Here is a 14,093-nt window from a genome sequence, read left to right on the forward strand (position 1 = left end):
CTAACAATGGAAAAGGAGGTAGAAGACTTTACTGGGAGGAAAGGAGACAAGTCACTATTCGCTGACTTGCACACACACAAACACATACATCCCACAGCCTTTTTTAAGACTAGGTCTCACTGTGACTGTGTAGACCTGGGCGTGGTGTTTCTACTGCCTCTGCCCCCAGGGTACTCTTGAGTACTGGTTGGTATCAGAGATTTTAAAAGGACTGTTCCGCCACACGCCACACGTGGTTTGGTGAGTTTTTTGAATCAAATTAATCCCTCACAGTTGTGCCTTGAGAGACACCCCTGCCCCTAGCTCATTCCTTCCTCACTGACCCTCACAGCTACATAGCCAGTAGGAGACAAGCCTGTGCTGCACTTGTCTCAAGGACAAAGTATATACAGAGCCAGTGAGGTTCAGTGGGCAAAAGTGCTTGCCGTTAAAGCCAATGGCATTCAGTCCTCAGTTTCCATAGTGGATGAAGAAGAGGTTCCCAAAAGTTGTCCATTGACCTCATCAATGTCCACAGTGTGGCACATGCATTCGTAGACATTACACAAAAGCAAGGGAGCCCAGCTTCAGGAGGCTGAGGTGGGAGTCTCCCTTTATCTAAAGCCAGACTGGACTACAAAGAAATGTCTGTCTCAGTGTATAAGATCTTTTGCTCTCCCAGAAGAAGCAAGTTCAATTCCTAGCATCTACACTTGGTAGCTCATTGTTACCTCCAGCTCCAGGGGACCCAAGTCCCTCTTTTAGCCTTCTGAGCTACCCCTACAGATGTTGAATACACATAAAAATATCAGATCCCATCCTGGTCTATATAGGCTGATCCAGGCTAACCAGGGCTACATATTTTTTTTTAATAGGGGCCTATGATCCCAGTTTGGCAATTTCAAGGATATAGAAATAGGTTCTCAAGTGTGAATATAAATTGATAAATCTCAGAGGTAAACATGATCTAGCCAGTGAGAGCCAGGCATGTTGGTGCACACCTTTAAACCCAGCACTTGGCTAAGTTGCACAGAGTGAGTTCCAGGGCTGCACCGAAACCCAGTCTCCAAGTGCATTTGTGTGTCCCTGTGTGTGTATGGAGCGGAGATGGTTCAGTGCTCTTCGAAAGGACCCAGATCCAGTTCCCAGCACTCACTGTAGTTTACAGTTCCATGGAATCTGATACCCTCTTCTGGTTTCTTTAGGTATCCAAATACATTCTTAGATACAGACACAAACTTTTTTTAAAAGTTTAATACATTTACAAGACATTCAGCAGGTGGTTCGAGGAGACGTACCTTCCCCCTTAGACCATGGCCAAGTCATCTGTAACTTTGAGGAGAAGCCACTGTCGATGGTGGCCACTGCCGTGACTTACTTGAAGCCTTGATTGGCCACATTTTGGCACTACGCCAAGGTTGAGCTGGTTCCCCTAATCCCTGGTAAAATCCCTACAGCTATTCAGAGTGTGAAAAAAAAAAATAATTGGAAGTGCTAAGACTGGTAGCTTCAAACACCTTACAGTGAAGGAAGCTGTGCTGAATGGGTTGGTGGCCACTGAAGTGTGGATATGTTCTTATATCAGAGAGATCATAGTCAAATGTGGCATTGTTGGCTATGAGGTTTGAAGACTAATCTTTAACTTCCAATTTGAGATCTTATTTGAATGTTCTTGGACTATGTATGATGAGACTGCTATCTGAATAAAATACTAGCTGTGGAAAAAAAAATACATGTACTGGTTGCTCCTCCCTCAATTCCCACCACTTAGGTGGTTCACAACCTTTTGTAATTTGTAATTCCAGCAATTAGAAGGCTATGAATATATAGTAAATTCTAAGACAGCCAGGGTCACATGTAAAACCTTGTTTCAAAAACAAAAACTGGCCTATGTGGTGTGTCTTTAATCCCAGCACTGTGGAGGCAGTGGCAGACAGATCAAGGACAGCCTGGTCTACAGAACATGTTCCAGGATAGGGCTATGCAGAGAAACCTTGTCTCTGAGTAGGTTGGAGATAACAAGCTCTGAAAGCACTTGCTTAACGTTCTCATGTAGGCCTGATTTTTTTTTTTTAAAACAAGGTCTATGTAATTCTGGTTAGCTAGGATTAAAGGCTTGTGACAGGACACCTGGTTCAAATTTGTACTGCGTTATTAGTCTAACAATTAAGATTTAAGTTGGAGCTGGAGAAAATACTCAGTAATTAAGAGCACTGACCCAGAGGACCCAAGGTTTGATTTCCAGCATCTACATGGCAGCTCACAGCCATCTGTAACGACAGCCTCAGAGGATCTGACTTCCTTTTCTGGTCTCTGAGGTCACCAGGCACAGACAGACATGCAGGCAAATACCTTTCAAGTAAAGTAAGATTTTTAGGAAAAACTGGCTGATTGTGGTGCTCATGCCTTTAATTCCAGCACACAGGAGCTAGAGGAAGGCAGGTGGATAATGAGACCCTGGCTCAAAGATTCCAGCAGAAGGAGCATGCATCTAGTCAAGTTTGGCTAATTGTGTTCCTTTTTATTTGTGGTAACTTCACAGTAAAATTGTGAGCTCTTCCAGTAAGAAAGCCTACCTACCTCGTAATCCAATAAATACTACGATGTCATCAAAAGGAGCCCTCTAGGGTATTTCCATTACATGGTGTGTGTGTGTGTGTGTGTGTGTGTGTGTGTGTGTGTGTGTGTGTGTGTGTGTGTGTGTGACTTTGAGTTGGTTCTCTTGCCACCATGTAGGTCCTTGGGGCTGAACACAGGTCATCAGGCTTGTTTATGAAATGCATTTACCTGCTGAGCATCTCACATGCCCCAGACCTTGAATTTCTGACCCTCCTCCTCCCACCTCCTGGCTGGGATTAGGGTGTCTTGGCCCCCATAACCTGTGTTATATGGTGGTATGCTGGAGATTAAATCCAAGATGTCGTATGCTAAGCATGCACCCCACCAACTGAGCTACATCCCTAGCCCTTTTGGGTTTTATTTCTTTTTTTTTTAAGTAATTTTTTTATTTCTTTTTTTTTTAAAGATTTATTCATTATATTATATATAAGTACACTGTAGCTGTCTTCAGATACACCAGAAGAGGGCATTGGATCTCTTTACAGATGGTTGTGAGCCACCATGTGGTTGCTGGGAATTGAACTCAGGACCTCTGGAAGAGCAGTCGGGTGCTCTTAACCGCTGAGCCATCTCTCCAGCCCCTTTATTTCTTTTTTAAAGGCAGTTTTTCACTCTACCTGGAGTTGGCTCTATAATCCTCAAATTCATAGTGCTCCTCCTACCTCAGTCTTTCAAAAGCTGGGATTGCAGAAGCAAGCCTCCATTCCTGTCTTGGTTCTGTTTTCTGAGACCACCCTGCCTGAGGATCTTTGATTATTCTTTTACATTTTATTTTATTTGTTTCATGTGAGCAGTGCCTCAGGATGCATGTATAAATCAGAGTACAGCTTCTGGGAGTCATTTTTCTCCTCCCACCATGTTGGTCTTGAATATACAACTCAAGTCCAGTTTGGGGCAAACACATTTACTGAGCCATCTTGCTGACCTCCAAGGGTTCTTTTATTATCAATCTAGTACTCCAGTTCCTCTCCCTATCTTTCTACCACAGAGCAGTAACATACAGATTTACTCTGTGGAAATTTAAATCTGGGCATACTCACCAGAGGTGATGTGGCTGGGACTGGCAGGAGGAGAGGCAGGAGTATGTTTGCACAGCTGGTCTAGAATCTCTTGCAGGTCAACCTGTTGATGATAAACTACCTCAGCTTTCCTGATGCTATTCCAACTTTTGCTGAGATCCAGGTTAATGGAAGCGGTCCCTTTAAGAACTGGTTTGGTGGCCCGCCCTCTAAAAGGATCAGCAGGAAGGGAGTCATGTGACTCTGAGGCTCTTCCGCTGAGTTTAGCTAGCTGTGGCTGTATGTTACGCTGTTGGGGACCTCACTGGGGCTGGGTCCCCTGGGCCCCAACCCCATGGCTCCTTTTGAGTCTACTTGTGTGTACAGTTCCATTTGGCCTGCTAGGAGAAGAGACTCGCCAGGTAAGGGCTCTGGAACTAAAGTAATAGATGTTTCCGGAAATCCTATCTTTCTAGGATGACCTGAATCTGGGGCAACAGAGGGGTGGAAGACAAGGGAGAAGTTTCAACCCAGTGTGGAGCCATGAGTGATTGGAAGGATTGGGGGGATGGGGGTGTCAGATCAAGCATAACTGCTTCTGCTTTCTGACAGTGGTTCAGACATTGTAGCCCAGGAACAGGCAAGTTTGGGGACTTAAAAAGCCTTTTCAGCCCTAAGCCCTCTGAGTAATCCTGGCTCCACCCTATCTTCTCAATCTTACATCTGCCCCTGATTCCAAGTTTCCCTCAGTTTCTACACTTCCCTCATGCCTGGTCCTCAAGTGCCCAACTTGCCATTCCTGGCATTACCCAGGTCCTGCCCTCCACCCACAAGCTGCTTCTTTGCCTGTGAGCATCCCTGATCTTGTTCTTTCTGCCCCACTACCCCATGTTTCAGGTATCTATGGAAGTTATTTCTGGCTGGCCAAATCCCCAGAACCTGCTTCATATCCGGGCAGTGGGCAGCAACTCTACCCTGCACTATGTGTGGAGCAGCCTGGGGCCTCCAGCTGTGGTGCTGGTGGCCACCAACACCACTCAGAGTGTCCTGAATGTCAACTGGAGTCTCCTGCTGTCTCCTGATCCTGCTGGGGCCCTGATGGTGCTCCCCAAGAACAGCATTCAGTTTTCTTCCGCTCTTGTCTTCACCAGGGTGAGAGGGTCTGAAGGAGCTCAGAGAGAAGAGCACAAGAAGAGAGTCCATCCTACCCCAAGGGCTAGGGAAGGGCTTAGCACAGGGTGGGTGACGTGAATGCAGCTTTAGGTGGGGTGGACTGGGAGGAAAACTCAAGAGAAAGCCAGAAGGCAAGTCTCTTCCACTCTGCCCTGTCCAGCTGCTTGAGTTTGACAGCACCAATGTGTCAGAGGGGACACAGCCCCCAGGAAAGCCATACCCTCCGTACTCCTTGGCCAAGTTCTCCTGGAACAATGTCACCAACTCATTGGATCTTGCCACCCTGAGTGCCATCTTTCGAGGCCACCCTGTAGATGACCCTACTGGAGCATTTGCCAATGGCAGCCTGACCTTCAAGGTGAGGATCTGGGGACAGCTGACTGATGGGTATGGGAGTATCCCTCGAGCTCCATTCTCCCCACTCGGCTTCCTTCTCCTTCCTAGGTCCAGGCCTTTTCTAGATCTGGTCGACCTGCCCAGCCCCCTCGCCTCCTGCACACAGCCGATGTCTGCCAGGTAGAAGTGGCCCTGGTTGGAGCTTCTCCTCGTGGAAACCACTCCCTATTTGGTCTAGAGGTAGCCACCTTGGGACAGGGCCCCGACTGCCCCTCAGTGAACGAACAGGACTCCATCGATGATGAGTACGCACCTGCTGTCTTCCAGGTCAGGGTTCCATGGGACAGAGATGGGTGGGAATGTAAAGTGGGGTCCCTCCCGCTAGCAGCCCAGAAAATCCACCAACCACTTACTGTTTTTTTAAAAAAAGATTTGTGGGCTGGGGATTTAGCTCAGTGGTAGAGCACTTACCTAGGAAGCGCAAGGCCCTGGGTTTGGTCCCCAGCTCCGAAAAAAAGAACCAAAAAAAAAAAAAAAAGATTTGTGTTTGTTTGGGTTTTTTGAAGGATTTCTTTATTTTTATTTTATGTGCATGTATGTCTGGGAAGGTGCCAGATCCCCTGGAACTGGAGTTACAGACATGTGAGCTGCCCTATGGGTGCTGGGATTTAAACCCAGGTCCTCTAGAAACACAGCCAGTGCTCTTAACTGCTGAGCCATCTCTCCAGCCCCAAAAGATTTGTCTTTTTATGTGTGTGTATTTGGGTGCATGTGTGTATAGGTTCCTAGGATGCGAGAGGAGGGTTTGAGATACCCTGGAACTGGAATTACAAATGGTTGAGTCTCCTGACACGAGTACCAGGAACTGAATTGGGTTTTCTACTAGAGCAGCAAGCTCTCAGCATTGAGCCATCACTAAAGCCACAGCCACCACCCGTTTTTAAAAGGGTTGTTGGTTTTTGTGTGTTTGTTGAGACAGGGTCTCCCCGCGTGTCCCTGAGACAATGTATCTCTGACTGGCAGACCTAGAACTCTTACTATGTAGACCAGGCTGTCCTTGAACTCAGAAAGACTCGTCTGCTTCTGCCTCCTGAGAGCTGGGATTAAATGCATGCACCACTACCTATGGTCCCAGTTTCTTATTTATCAACACTTTCTCTGGCTCCTTTTAATGTTGGGTTCTAGTTTGTTGCCTGCCATCTCCACCCTCCAAGGAAGCAGACAAAACCAGTGCTTCACAGATCCTCGCTGGGATTCTCCTTAACCTGGGGCTCAGAGAGCGCGAGCACTGAATGATCACAGCTCTGTTCATCCCGCTTTCTCTCTGTGGAGGAGAGACCGGCCTCCTACATCTAGCATGTCAATTCTACAACTACACTTAGTCCTGGGGACGCTTGGTCACCTCCTGCCTGTACTACTGAGATGCATTCTGAGAGACGTGGGGAAACAAAAGGATTGCTGCAGGTTGGTCCGCCTCACCCTGCCTCTTTTGCTTTTCTCTCCAGCTGAACCGGTTGCTGTGGGGCTCTTCACCGTCTGGCTTCATGCAATGGCGGCCAGTGGCTTTCTCTCAGGAGCAGCGGGCCCGAGAATCTGCCCTCGCCTGCCAGGCTTCTGCTCTTCACCCCACCTTGGCATATCCTCTCCCTCATTCACCAATTGTTCAAGCCTTCTTTGGGTCCCAGAACAACTTCTGTGCCTTCAACCTGACCTTTGGGGCTCCCACAGGCCCTGGCTACTGGGATCAACACTACCTTTGCTGGTAAGAAGCAAGGGTTTGGTCAAAGTGGAGAAAGGCTGAACTGCTCAGCCTGCCCTCCTAAATTTGCTTACCTTTTTTTTTTTAAACCTTCTCGTTCTAGGTCAATGCTTCTGGGCATAGGCTTCCCTCCAGTAGATTCCTTCTCTCCACTAGTCCTCGGAATCATGGCGGTAGCCCTGGGAGCTCCAGGACTCATGTTTCTCGGGGGAGGCCTATTTCTGCTGCTGCGCCACAAGCAGTATTCTGAGTACCAGTCCATAAATTGAAGCCTACTCTCCAGAGGGACGGGCAGAACCACATCCTCTGCCTTGCTGTGCCTCAAACTGTCAGAAGCTGGAGTGCCAGTGCTGTGATCTGCTTCTCTGCAGAACCTCAGAAGCCAGCCTCAACCTACTGGGGGGCTCCCAGTAAGTTGTCCTTCCGAACCCACGGGAAGGCTACGATTACTGGTCCCCCACATTCCCATTTCCTGTGGATGAAACTTGAAGGCCTACATGAGAGTGACTGTTGGCTGCCCTAGGGGACATGAAATAGACAATTTCCCCATACAAGATTCCAGTCTCACTCTGATTTTTAAATTAGATTTATGTATTTTATTATATTTGTGAGTCTTTTGTTTGTATGGATGTGCAGTGTGGCGGTCGGGGAACTGCCTGCAGAGGTCAGAAGAGGGCACTAGATCCCACGGAACTGTAAACCACCGTGCGGGTGCTGGGGAAATTGAACCAGAGTCCTTTGCAAGAGCAGCAAGTACTCTTACCAGCTGAGCCATCTCTCTAGCCCAGGTTTCCATCTTTTAATGTGTGAGTGCTGCTGGGCCGGTTTGGGGTGGTTCCAACAAAAGGGAAGACTGAGGGAAAGGATTGAAAGGTAGTTTCTCTTTGAGGGCCTGTTTTCTCACCAGTCCTAGTGGTCTCTCCCCAAGGCTCCCCCTTGGTGCTAGGAGGTAGCTTATGCCTGGGGGAGGTGGAGAAGGAAGCAGAAAGAAAGAGTCACAAGAGAGTGGCAGTGATTTATTGCATACTCACATATACATACAGGCTGACGGCCACCCTGCCTTCCTAGCCACCATGTGAGTACAAACACAGTTCTTCTGGAGGTTTTATCTCTATGCCCTTCCCCCTACAGTGGGACTTCTTGGAAGTCTGAAAAGTGGAAGGTCACAGAGACCCATGTAGTTGGGAGAGAGAAGACAACAACTATGTATGTCTTGACTGAGGCAAAAGAGTCTTGAGGCCAGTGGTAATCGAGTCCTGAACCCAAGGTCCTCCAGAAAGGTTTTCACCAACTATCTGATATGACATCAACTTTACCCTTGGGTGTGGGCAGTTTTTCCTTCTCCTTGACTCTCTTCTAGATGGCTGGCACAGACAGTCAGGTGGGGCTGTGGTTCTGCACTCCTGACCCACAAGAAGCTAGGGAGTAAGATAACCATCCAGCCATAGCTCCTGGGTCATGGTAGGAAGCTGCCCAAGAAGGAAGTGTGTTTCTCCAGTCTCCCTTGGGCTCTTGTCCTCTCGGGTAAAGCAGGAGCTAGGAGAAAACAGGGGTATGGGGCCCCAGTGGGGAAGTAGCAAGGTTCCTTGCAACAAATGTCCATTGGCTGGGCAGAAGCCAGGTCTGCAACTGTTCCAGGGAAATGCCGAAAACCCCCTGCACAGCTCTGGGTGGCTCAGCCCCATGAGCGGGGCCTGTAGTCAGAAACAGACCGGACATGGTCGGGGTAGTCCAAGCGGCTCTCGGAGGCACTGAGCATGCGCTCTGGCTCCACCACGAACATGTAATAGAGGTTCCACACCAGCATGGCCAAGAGCGGCAGGAAAGTCAGGCCGTAGCCAAAGCCTCGGAAGGAGCGGCCCACAGCAAAGGTCAGCCAGTATATCAGCCTGTGGAAACATAACAAGGTCCCAGGCAGTTTGTCAAGAGATGGCAGGAGTCTAGGCGAGAAGGGTTGTCAAGGCCGACGCTACTTACTCCAAACACCTCCACTTCCCCACATCTCTCTGAAATGAGACTATTATTCCTGGCTCCTACTTACTATTTAAAATTTTAAGTTGGCAAAACAATTCATTTTTAGTTAAATTACAATTAAATGTTCATTTACACGATGGAGAGTTACATGAGAATTCAACTTTAACATTGCCTACCCTTTTCTGTTTCCACCTTCTCCTCAACTCCCACCCTAGGCATCCAGCGCTCTGGTTTCGTGAGTTATTTCTGTTTTGTAGATCTGACAAAAAGCTATTTGTGGTCCAGGGCTTCCCAAAGCCAGGCAAGTGTTCTACCACTGAACTATATCCCCAGGTCCCCTAGTCCTCCTTTGCCCTCCCAAATCAAGGGTTAACGGGTACTCTACCAGTAGTGCTGGGGACTGAAGCTCGTGCTGTGTGCTATGCATGTACCCTAGTTACTGAGCTGCAGCCCTAACCCGGTGTCTCCCCTTACTCTCCGTTGTTTTGCTTGTTACTTGTCGGTTAGTATTTGAGTCAGAATCTCACTGTGTTACCCTGTATGGCCTCCAGCATGTACCGGTTCTCCTGTCTGAGACGGCACTGCCTGGGACCGCAGCCCTGCACACCAGGCTCTGTTCTCACTTAGCTCCAGTGTGTTCTATGTTTGCCCTTTGCAGATAAAGAAACCAAGATCTTGTTCCTGTCTCAGTGAAATAAAATAAATTCACTGATGACTCCAAATCAAATAAAGTAAAAGGGGGGGTGGCGGTGGGGGGGAGGGGGAGCAAGGGTCAGTGAGGAGACCTCCATGAGAGTGAACTGGCCTCTGGGGAAGAAGTCAGCGTTCACTGACTAGCAGATTCCTACCCAGAGAGCAAAGGTATCAGCCATCCAACCACTAGAGGGGGCTGTTTAAGTACAAGAACTGGTCGGTGTAGTCCAGTGTCAAGAAAGTCAGTGTTGGGCCAATTCATTCACTTGTTTTATTTTTTTCAGGCAAGGTCATAGTTGTGTTGTGCTGCCTGACCTGGGACTCACTATGCAACTCAGGCTGGCATGAACTCTTGGCAGCCCTCTTGCCTCGGCTTCCCAAATACTGGGATCGCAGGCCTGAGCCAGCTACTCAGCTTTAGGGCAGTTGTTAGACCTAAGGAAGAACGTCCTAGCCATTAGGACTCTTAAAACTGGAAATGGGTGTGATGGGGATCTCAGCACTTGAGAGGCTGAGACAGGAGAATTGCCAAGAGTTTGTGTCCAGACTCCATGAGATGGTGACTGTCTCAAAATAAAACAGAAAACGTTCCACATTTTGTGTTCAGCTAGAGGCCAATTCCTTTTTTTTTTTTTTTTTTTTTTTTTTGGTTCTTTTTTTGGAGCTGGGGACCGAACCCAGGGCCTTGCGCTTGCTAGGCAAGCGCTCTACCACTGAGCTAAATCCCCAGCCCCTAGAAGCCCATTCTTAAAGCTATTTTGATGGAGAGTTACAGACTAGAGTAGCTTCAGTGAACACACTGAATGACAAATGAGGTTAGAGTGTCGGGGCTGTGCTTAGATGTGAGGAAATATGTAAGTCGAAAGCTCCCCTTTGGCACAGCTGAGACCAACCTCTAAAAGGGAGAGAAGAGCTGAGTACCTGCTACCCAGTGCAGCTCAGCAGACAGAGCAGGCTCGTCGGTGCATGGTGCATATCCAGAAACATCCCACCCCCGACTCCCATCCCCGACCTCCATCCCCGACCTCAGGGCTGCGGACCTGCAAGCTCCCTGGAGGATCTGGGATCATGAATTCCCTCACGCCTACCCTAGCCATGGCCGCCCCAGCCCCTACTCACCGAGATATGGCAAACAGACCGGTGAGCAGGGGGAGCAGCTTGAGCGTGTCCTGGGGCAGATAGGTGGAAAGCACAGCCAGGTTAAAGAAGTAGAGGATGAAGAGCTGCACAGACTGGGCCACGTACTGCCGGTGGATCTCTACTTCCCGTCTCGGCTCTCCAAAGGGCCGAAGGGCAGAAAAGCACAATAGGCTCAGCCCGTACACGAGGAGCCCTGGCAGGAAAGGAAGCACACGGGGTCAGAAAAGACAGGAGGGTTGGAATGAGGTCAGGGCTACTGAGTGGACACACAAGCTCCCTGGAGGAGACGGGGTTGGGGGCAGAGAGTGGCAGGTTTGGGATGCCCTCAGTAGTTCCAGCATAATGAAGAGAAACCACCCAATCCAAACCTCTCTAGTCTGCTTCCCAGGTAGCCCTTCTCCACCGGCCCAGACTCACCCAGCACGATGGGGAAGGTGGCAAAGACCCCACAGCGGAGGGTATAGACCAAGCGGGAGCTCATGGTGGGCAGCCTTGGAGCATCGAAAGGCAGGAAGGCGTATGCTCCATACAGCAGGCAGGGGAAGAAGATGAGGGCAGCCACCACCGAGGCTACAGCTCTCAGTGCCTCACGGCCTCCACAGCTTCCACAGCCCCCGCAGGACCGGCCAGGGGGTCTCACAACTGCCTCAGCCCACTTGCGCTCTGGGGGCTCAGGGTGGCTGAGTCGGGCTGGCAAGAAATTCCTGAGCTCGCCTGGTCCGGCCTCACGATGCTTGATGCGCTCCTCCTGAGGCTTCCGCTCGATGCACTGTAGGTCAATGGGCACGAAGGCCCTAACTGTCTTCTCAGGGAGCAGGTTGGCATCCTCTTTGAGTGGTTCCTCCGACTTAATAGGTGCTTCTGACTCTAGGAGCTCTGGCCCAATATCTCGCCAGCCCGGGGGATCCGGAAGTGGGGCGCTGGGATGGGGGTCAGTTCCCCAAGGTAAAGTGGCAGCCTCACTTATTGTGCTGTCTGGTCCATCCTCAGGCCCCTCTCTGACTGTAGGAGACCCTACTGAAGACCCCACTCTGAGGGACTCAGCTCCAGGGGACTCAGTCCCACCTTCTTCCTCTGGCTGCAGGACTGAAGCCTGCGGTGGGCTCTTCTCTGAAATCTCAGTGTCCTTCATGTCCAGCAGGGCCAGTGTCTCCGGTTCTGTCATTATGAGGCTTCAGTTCTGAGATCTACCACAAGGCGATGTCATCCTATAGGGAGTGGGGGAGGTTCTGTGAAAATACCTTGTCTTCTGGCCCTAGTACAGTTTCTCAGACCTAGAACTCCCCAGAGCAGCCGGCCTCGTGGGACTGTAGGGAGAACACAGTGCTGAAACAGAGAGGCGGAGCAGAAGAGTGAAATGGTGGGTAACTTTCCAAATAAATGTCATCCAGCAGGACAAGGGTGAATCAGGGGGCACAAGCAGAGGCAGCTAAGGCCTCGGTCTATGTCCACACTTGCCTTCTACTCTCTCCACCAAAAACTCCTGGATTCATGGCCACCCTAGCTTTGGAATGGGAGGCTGAGGTGTCTAGGACTCGGCTGAGTTTCCTTACAGCCAAGGATCATCCTAGACAGAAGCCGGCCTTCACCCTTCCACCTGCCCTTTGCCCTGCCGATCCCTACCTGGGACTCTTGGCAACTGAGATACTCAGTTCCTTAGTCTCCACACCAGGAGCCAACCATTTTCCAAACTCCCCTTGCCAGTCTCACCCAATTCGGCTGGGCTGGGCTCCACTCAGACTCTCAGCTCTAGTGTGGCGGTGGTTCCCATGTCTCCCTTTCCCATGTCTTTCTTTCCTCCCCTGCCACCCTCCAGCTCACTGCTTCTGGATAAGGCTCTTTTCTTCCTTCACCTCAAGGGCCCCTCCTACCCCTGCCCTTTGGACCCATGATACCCTCTTACTTTACATCTGCAGAGAGGCAGAGGATCCGGAAAAGAACTGCCTAGCTTCTGGCTGGCTCTGCAAGTATTTCCCAGTCTCCCTCCCCTTGCCTGTCTCAAAACCTGTCTGACCAGAGCAGGTGGGGCTCAGATTAAAGGCACAGGCCCTGTCCTGCAGAATCTGCCTACTGGAAGGGCTGTACAGGACAACGTCATCCTTTTTGAAAGTAAGGGTGCAGCTGGGCACATGCTTCCAGCTCAGGGAAGCATCAGGGTATAAAAGTGGGTTTATGTATCAAAGGGTGTTTAAAGTAAATTGTGAAAAAGATAACACTGCAAGTTTGTTTATCTAGTAAATGTTTATTGAGTATTGATTATTAATAAGGTGCTATTTCTGTGGTGGTACAAGCCTTTAATCCCAGGACAGCAGGCAGAGGCCGGCAGATCTCTGTGAGTCTGAAGCCAGGCTGGTCCAGTAGCTGGAGTTATGTAGAGACCCCGTCTCAAACACACACACACACACACACACACACACACACACATTCCAACAAACAGAAAGGTGCTAGTCTAGGCACAAGTACAGAAGAGAACAAAATGACAAGGTCTCTAGCTGTTCAGGTAACAGACATTAAAGTTCACACTAATTTTACTGTGAACTAAATCAGTAGAATTTCAGTAGGGAGAGCCTCTTTAAGGTGCCTCTGAAGCTGAAACCCAACGGGAGTTTCCTGCAGAGGAACTGCGGGTCAAAAGTCAACAGATGGAAAAGACTTGAGGCAGTTTGAGGAATAGAAAGGAGACCTGGTGGCTGGAGCCGGGAGCATAGTGGTATATACATTGCCACTATAATGTCTGTATATGCAGGACTCCAAAGACCCCTTTAGCTTACTTAGGTTTGTGGTTAAGAAAGCAATAGGGCTGTCAAGATGGCTCATCAGGTAAGGGTACTTACTATCAAGCCTGACTACCTGAGTCTGATCCCCAGAGAACTCTCCCAAGTTCTCTGTCCACGTGTATGTTGTAGAACACATGCATCCACAAATGTACACACATACTAAATAAATGTAGCGTCTCTGAGGAATTCCTTTAAAAAAACAAGCAAAAACCGGCTCTTTCTCAGCAGCCATCAATTTCTAGTAGCTCCTCAATTAGGCGTTGGGATACTTCATGAGCCTTCCCACAATACACGCGTGCTGGGATTTTGGCTGACTTGACCTTGTGCATGCAGTCACAGGTGAGCTCCTGTTGACAGCGCTGTTCTGTCTGGCAAATACTGTTTCAGTGCAGACCTCCACTACCTCCGGATCTTAAAATCTTTTCACTGCTCCTCTTCTGCAATTTCTGCTTCAATGACAGCTGGTCCATTCATTTTATTATTTTATGCACATTGGCGTTTTGCCTCTATACATGTCTGTATGAGGGCTTCGGATACCCTGGAGCTCGAGTTACAGATGGTTGTGAGCTGCCATGTGGGTAGTCATTTCTCCAGCCCCTAGCTGTCCCATGTAGCGCTTTGCACTCTACGATCTCTTTTCTTCTC

At 49.3% G+C, this 14,093-nt stretch overlaps 2 protein-coding genes and 1 pseudogene across 4 annotated transcripts; 2 read left to right on the forward strand and 1 right to left on the reverse strand.

Moving 5' to 3' along the window:
- The first annotated feature begins 6 nt into the window (after positions 1–6).
- LOC108350199 (ATP synthase subunit g, mitochondrial pseudogene) lies at positions 7–1,709 on the forward strand (annotated as a pseudogene).
- A 2,163-nt stretch (positions 1,710–3,872) lies between these two features.
- Glmp (glycosylated lysosomal membrane protein) lies at positions 3,873–7,463 on the forward strand. The gene is made up of 6 exons (NM_001004226.1): positions 3,873–4,018; positions 4,494–4,748; positions 4,930–5,127; positions 5,214–5,432; positions 6,611–6,867; positions 6,968–7,463. Exons 1-6 carry the CDS (start codon positions 3,899–3,901, stop codon positions 7,131–7,133), a joined length of 1,215 nt encoding a protein of 404 aa, NP_001004226.1. The 5' UTR covers positions 3,873–3,898; the 3' UTR covers positions 7,134–7,463.
- Positions 7,464–7,866: 403 nt separating this feature from the next.
- Positions 7,867–12,771, reverse strand: Tmem79 (transmembrane protein 79). 3 transcript variants are annotated; one of them, NM_001033896.1, is made up of 4 exons: positions 12,575–12,645; positions 11,089–11,978; positions 10,651–10,864; positions 7,867–8,753 (listed from the first exon to the last, which is right to left on the reverse strand). In NM_001033896.1, the coding sequence occupies exons 2-4, from the start codon at positions 11,834–11,836 to the stop codon at positions 8,540–8,542; spliced, it is 1,176 nt and encodes a 391-aa protein (NP_001029068.1). In that variant the 5' UTR covers positions 11,837–11,978; positions 12,575–12,645; the 3' UTR covers positions 7,867–8,539. The 3 variants fall into 3 exon arrangements, with proteins under 3 accessions (NP_001029068.1, XP_006232699.1, XP_063137905.1); XM_006232637.5 differs by having other exon boundaries at positions 7,868–8,753; positions 11,089–11,879; positions 12,575–12,771; XM_063281835.1 differs by having other exon boundaries at positions 7,868–8,753; positions 11,089–11,997; positions 12,575–12,771.
- Positions 12,772–14,093: the final 1,322 nt, after the last annotated feature.

This window comes from Rattus norvegicus, chromosome 2, assembly GCF_036323735.1.
Source record: "Rattus norvegicus strain BN/NHsdMcwi chromosome 2, GRCr8, whole genome shotgun sequence".
In the NCBI taxonomy this organism is placed as follows: domain Eukaryota; kingdom Metazoa; phylum Chordata; class Mammalia; order Rodentia; family Muridae; genus Rattus; species Rattus norvegicus.

Excerpts from the sequence above, each read along its gene's own strand:
- Tmem79 (NM_001033896.1), bottom strand. The coding sequence starts at position 11,836 with ATGACAGAACCGGAGACACTGGCCCTGCTGGACATGAAGGACACTGAG. Across the intron at positions 10,865-11,088 it reads CACCTTCCCCATCGTGCTGG|GGCTCCTCGTGTACGGGCTG; the intron begins GTGAGTCTGGGC and ends CTTTCCTGCCAG. Across the intron at positions 8,754-10,650 it reads GGTCTGTTTGCCATATCTCG|GCTGATATACTGGCTGACCT; the intron begins GTGAGTAGGGGC and ends ATGTTTCCACAG.
- Glmp (NM_001004226.1), top strand. The coding sequence starts at position 3,899 with ATGTTACGCTGTTGGGGACCTCACTGGGGCTGGGTCCCCTGGGCCCCA. Across the intron at positions 4,749-4,929 it reads CCGCTCTTGTCTTCACCAGG|CTGCTTGAGTTTGACAGCAC; the intron begins GTGAGAGGGTCT and ends TGCCCTGTCCAG. Across the intron at positions 5,128-5,213 it reads ATGGCAGCCTGACCTTCAAG|GTCCAGGCCTTTTCTAGATC; the intron begins GTGAGGATCTGG and ends TCTCCTTCCTAG.